The following is a 5,054-nucleotide window of genomic DNA, read 5'->3' on the forward strand; positions in this document are numbered from 1 at the left end:
GAAAGTTAACCACTTCCCGCTGATGCTGTGCTGAGCTGCACGTAGTCCATGGCACCAGGCGGCCAAAGCCCCTGGTGCCTCGGAGGCTGACCCAGGAGGACCAACTGGACAGTGAACACTTCCAGAGAGACAGTGAACTGGACCGAGTGACCGCCTCTGCAGGGATCCAGCCCCTCTCTGTGAAGTTTCGGGCTGTCCTGCTAAGGCCCGGCCACGCGTACCCTCCCCTACCCCAGGTGATGAGGAGCTGGTAGGCTGCACCTGCGGCAGAGCTGCAGCGCCCCCTCGTGGCCACACCCTGTGGTGAAGGCGCTCCGGACCTCAGGCTGCTTTCTGGCGCGGATGCTGAAAATGGCAGCTTAGAAAATAACAGAAATAGCTAACACCTTGTCTGCCAAAATTGCATGGAAAAAACCATACGGTCTCACTTTTCTCATTCACTCTACTAACATATTTCTTTTCCCAAATGATCTCTAAACCCAACTACTTAATTTAGGTGGAAATACTAATATGGGTTCTAGTCCTTAAATTTATCAAAATTAAACCATATTCCAGTCTCCAATCAGAATCAGGGACACTTTACCCAAAAAAGAAACAAAGCAAAAAAACATGACACTTACCGGACACTTTCCACGCCACACTTTGGGTCGTAGGGAGGCAAGTTGTTGGCCATTACAATACCCAACAACTGAATTCCTACAGAATTGTCTTTAGAATTAGGGTCTTTACTGGAAAACTTGTCAAATATTAACCTGAAATGTGAGTGTGAAGAAACAGTGTAAGTTGTCAGATGTAAGGAGCAGGAAGACAGACATAAGATCTTCCATAGCTGACTGTCAGGTAAGAAACCCCTTGCTTCCCATTACTTTGTTTACACCCGGTTACTCTGCCTCTGGGACACAGGGAGCTCTGCATCTCCCACAATCTAGTTATCTGCCCTAATTCTCCCTCGGTTGATGGTGAGAAAAGAAAGAAAAGTGCAGTTGCTCACTCATGTCTGACTCTTTGCAACCCCATGGACTAGCCTACCAGGCTCCTCTGTCCATGGAATTTTCTAGGCAAGAGTACTGGAGTGGGTTGCCATTTCCTTCTCTAGGGGATCTTCCCAACCCAGGGATTGAACCCAGGTCTCTTCCATTACAGGCAGATGCTTTACCATCTGAACCACCAGGGAAGCCCATGGTTGATGGAGAACCTTTGGGAAATTCTGGTTTGCCCCAGGCTATGCTGACAGGAATCAGCCCTGTGGGCAGAGCACATGCTGCAGGCCCAGAGAGAGGGAAGGCTACTTGAGGGCGGTGCAGTCCGGAGATGCTGAGGGCTGATCATGAGTGACATCATGCCCTACCAACAGATTCCACTCCAGGAACCATCCTTCCTTCCAGCACTTCAAGTCCATTAGTATGCTAGTCGCTCAGTCGTATCTGACTCTGCAACCCCATGAACTGCAGCCCACCAGGCTCCTCTGTTCATGGGATTCTCCAGGCTAGAAGACTAGAGTGGAGTGGGTAACCATTCCCTTCTCGAGGGAATCTTCCTGACCTGGGGATTGAACCCAGGTCTCACGCATTGCAGGCAGAGCCACCAGGGAAGCCTTGAAGTCATTAAATCTCATGGTAATTAACCCTGCACAATATGTGACGAGTTAAAGGACACTGCAAATCCCATTAAACCAATACCTGTAAGGGACGGACAGACAATCCTTCCAGCACTCAACGAGGGTCTTTATGATTTCAAGGTTATGTCGAAACACAGCTCTTTTTTGATGAAAAACATGTTTCATTAGGAAATGGAGCAATCGATTCGCTAACACTTCATCTTTAGGGACCCCCTGAAAAATGCAGAGAAATTTCATGTAAATACGTAGCATTCCCTTCTGGGAAAACATTTCTTAACTCAGAAGTCTGTTTATAAAAGAAAACTGGCATTGTACTGAGGACTCTGCCTCCCATGATTGTTCAGACGACACATGACTGTAACACAAAGGTCTCCCCTGGAGGGTCTCCCCCAGAATCCTCAAGGGCAGCCCTGACACCAGGGTGGCTGTGCTCCTACAGGTCTGTACAGGGTCCTGCAGCCCCTGGGGGCCTCTGCTGAGACGTCCCTATGGGGTCCCTGAAGACATCTTCCCTGCTCTGACTGGGCACCCAGCCCTGCCCCGGCCTCCTTCCAAACCCAGGATCCCACCAACTGCTGGCGCCTTCCCACCCCTCAATGGCGAAGTGACCCCAGGTCTGTGCCGGTCACCTGACCCACTGCCAAGACACTGCTCCATGGGGTACAAGGAACGGGGCGGGGACACCCTCCCTCTGCTTTCAGCCTCTTGCTCAAACTATTGCAATGAGTGGTGAAAGTTCATTATGGCCTTCAACCTGGCTGTTGCAGCTCTCCTAGCCCAGCTGAATGCCTGACACGGGAGTCAACCTCTTGCAGAGGTTCCTCAGTTAAACTCGGCTTGCTGTGAAATGGGATAGCCACATTCCAACACAAACACATGTGACAGCTCCATGGGCGCATATTCTGTTCAGTAAGCACATGCCAGGCCATCCTTCTAGGAGAACTCTGCACACCACTGGGGCCGACATCAGTAAGCAGATGGGAGAGAGCAGAGAGAGCTCCAGAGAGCCAGAGAGCTGGGGGACGCCACGGCCTGCATCAGGAGTGTGGGCACTGAGCGTCACCATCACACCAGAGGTCACCAAGTCACACCAGGTCACCAGGAGCAGGGAGGCTGACAAGACGGATGCTGGAGACCATGACCTCAGCCTCACATTCAAGGTCTGACAACATCTATTTTACATGTACTTTTAATAAAATATTTTTCCCTGGTGGCTCAGACAGTAAAGAATCTGCCTGCAATGCTAGGAGACCTGGATTCGATCCCTGGGTCAGGAAGATCCCCTGGAGAAAGGAATGGCTACCCATGCTAGTAATCTTGCCTACAGAAACGTACGGACAGAGGAGCCTGGTTGGATACTTCACATGTACTTTTAATAAACCAATTATCAGGGTCAGTCCTCCTAGCAAGCTAAAGCAGTAAGAAATCAGAACAAACATCCAACACCTTAAAAACAAAAGCAAAGCCAGAGGAATTATCAAAAGCAAAGCAAAGCAGACAGAAGTGAAGGAGTAGATTGGGGCCTTCTGCAGCAGCACAGATGGGCAGGATCTGGGCTGGAGACGCTGAGGACACTCAGGGTTGGGTCCCGGGTGCTGCGCGGGGAGAGGGCACCAGAGGCACAGCTGCTCTTACCACAGGGGTGGCTATTCCCGTCCACGAAAGGACTGTGGCCACGATCTCAACCACTAGATAGTGGATCCCGTCCCCGCCGTTGTTCTCAGAGACCACCAGCTGCAGCAAGGGGCCCAGCCAGTGCCTCGCATGAGGCCGGAAGACCTAGGCGAGAGTTCAAAGGTCAGATGTCAGAACTGCTGAGTAACCAAGATGGGAGTTCAGGAACATCCTTCTGTATCACAACTCTACCTAAATTCAAAACAGACATGAATGTCAACAACTATGCTGCTTGATTCAATTAGATTCTCAGCTCAAGTCTTCTTTGTGGGCCCTGAAACCACAGCTCAATGGAGACGGATTCAAACTGATCTGCTCTTTGCATAGATCTGCTCCAACTATCGGAGAAGACAATGGCAACCCACCCCAGTACTCTTGCCTGGAAAATCCCATGGACAGAGGAGCCTGGTAGGCTGCAGTCCATGGGGTCGCTAAGAGTCAGGCACGACTGAGCGACTTCACTTTCACTTTTCACTTTCATGCATTAGAGAAGGAAATGGCTACCCACTCCAGTATGCTTGGCCTGGAGAACCCCAGGGACAGGGAGCCTGATGGGCTGCCGTCTATGGGGTCGCACAGAGTCAGACTGAAGTGACTTAGCAGCAGCAGCAGCTCCAACTATGCTTAGAGTAGTAACAACGTTCTACGCCAATCCCACCCTCCACACAGCATACAGCTGTAGGATCCTACTCTTACTGGATATAGAAGCAAGGGGAAGTGGAAAAGGAGGATATAGAAGTGAGGTGCATGTGGCGAATTTTTTTCACACACCCAAGGTCTCTGAAATCCAGAGCACCTCGATGTACTAAATTCCACTGAATTTACTTTAGAAACTCAGACCGAGTGTAACCCAAGACTCTCGGCCTCCTTCCCCTCTGCCACCCTCTTCTTTCTCCAAATGTTTTCTCAGGGATTTCAAATCTATGCTCACAATTAAATCTGTGTTGTCTCAAATCTTTTTGATCAAGTACCCCAGAGGTAAATAATGTTTACACTTTCCATATATGTCTACTGGTTTGTTTATAAATTCTAAATATAAACTTCTTTACTGTATTATTAAACTATAAAAAAGGATAAAAGTTCAAACTTTAAAAAGAATTGTAATACAACTTCTATGTTTTTCTTCCATTAAGACAATGGGCCCTGAAGGTTCCTGAGCTCAGGACGTGTCCAATACTGCAGGCCCCTCATGCCACACGAGTGCACACAGCTCAGCAGCCCCCTTGTTGAACTAAACACTAGATGCCAGCTCCTCTCCTCCAGCCATCAAGCCAGCACTACAGGAACACAAGCTGGAAGTCACATGATCCCAAGTACTATGGCTGACCTGTGAACCCCAAGAGGACACTGAGGTCCAACTCACAGGACCTGTAAATGTGACCTGATTCAGAAACAGGGTCTTAGAAGGTTAAGAGTCATTAGCGGGGAACTTAACCAGTGACAGTGTCTTTATCTGATAAAAGGATTAAAAGGGAAATTTTTACACATGAGATAGGTGCCGAGAGAAGACCGTCCACAGGCCAAGAAACAGCCAAGGTGCACAGCAGCTGGTCATGCATCATCGGGGCCAACTGGCTGACATCCCAGTCTCGGGATTCCAGCTCCAGAACCAGAAGGGTCATTTCTGCTGTCTGAGCCACAGGAGCTAGAAGCCAAGTATGACTCTGAGGAAGGGCCCTCACTACTTGATGGCCTTAAGGCCTCACGAGTTGCTGCCCAGAGGCCCCCTCCTGACACTTGCTCCTCCTGAGCTGCATGTGAA

The 5,054-nt window shown here is 49.6% G+C and overlaps 1 protein-coding gene across 1 annotated transcript in view; it reads right to left on the reverse strand.

Annotated features, from left to right (window-relative positions):
• The window catches only part of PRKDC (protein kinase, DNA-activated, catalytic polypeptide), a 131,138-nt gene that overhangs the window by 53,442 nt on the left and 72,642 nt on the right, over positions 1 to 5,054 (reverse strand). Inside the window, exons 50-52 of the mRNA XM_010838939.1 lie at positions 3,254 to 3,397; positions 1,680 to 1,831; positions 621 to 752 (exon numbers count right to left, since the gene is read on the reverse strand). Coding sequence (XP_010837241.1) covers positions 621 to 752; positions 1,680 to 1,831; positions 3,254 to 3,397 — 428 coding nt within the window. The remainder of the gene's footprint in view (positions 1 to 620; positions 753 to 1,679; positions 1,832 to 3,253; positions 3,398 to 5,054) is intronic.

This window comes from Bison bison, unplaced genomic scaffold (genome assembly GCF_000754665.1).
Source record: "Bison bison bison isolate TAMUID 2011002044 unplaced genomic scaffold, Bison_UMD1.0 scf7180017864108, whole genome shotgun sequence".
In the NCBI taxonomy this organism is placed as follows: domain Eukaryota; kingdom Metazoa; phylum Chordata; class Mammalia; order Artiodactyla; family Bovidae; genus Bison; species Bison bison.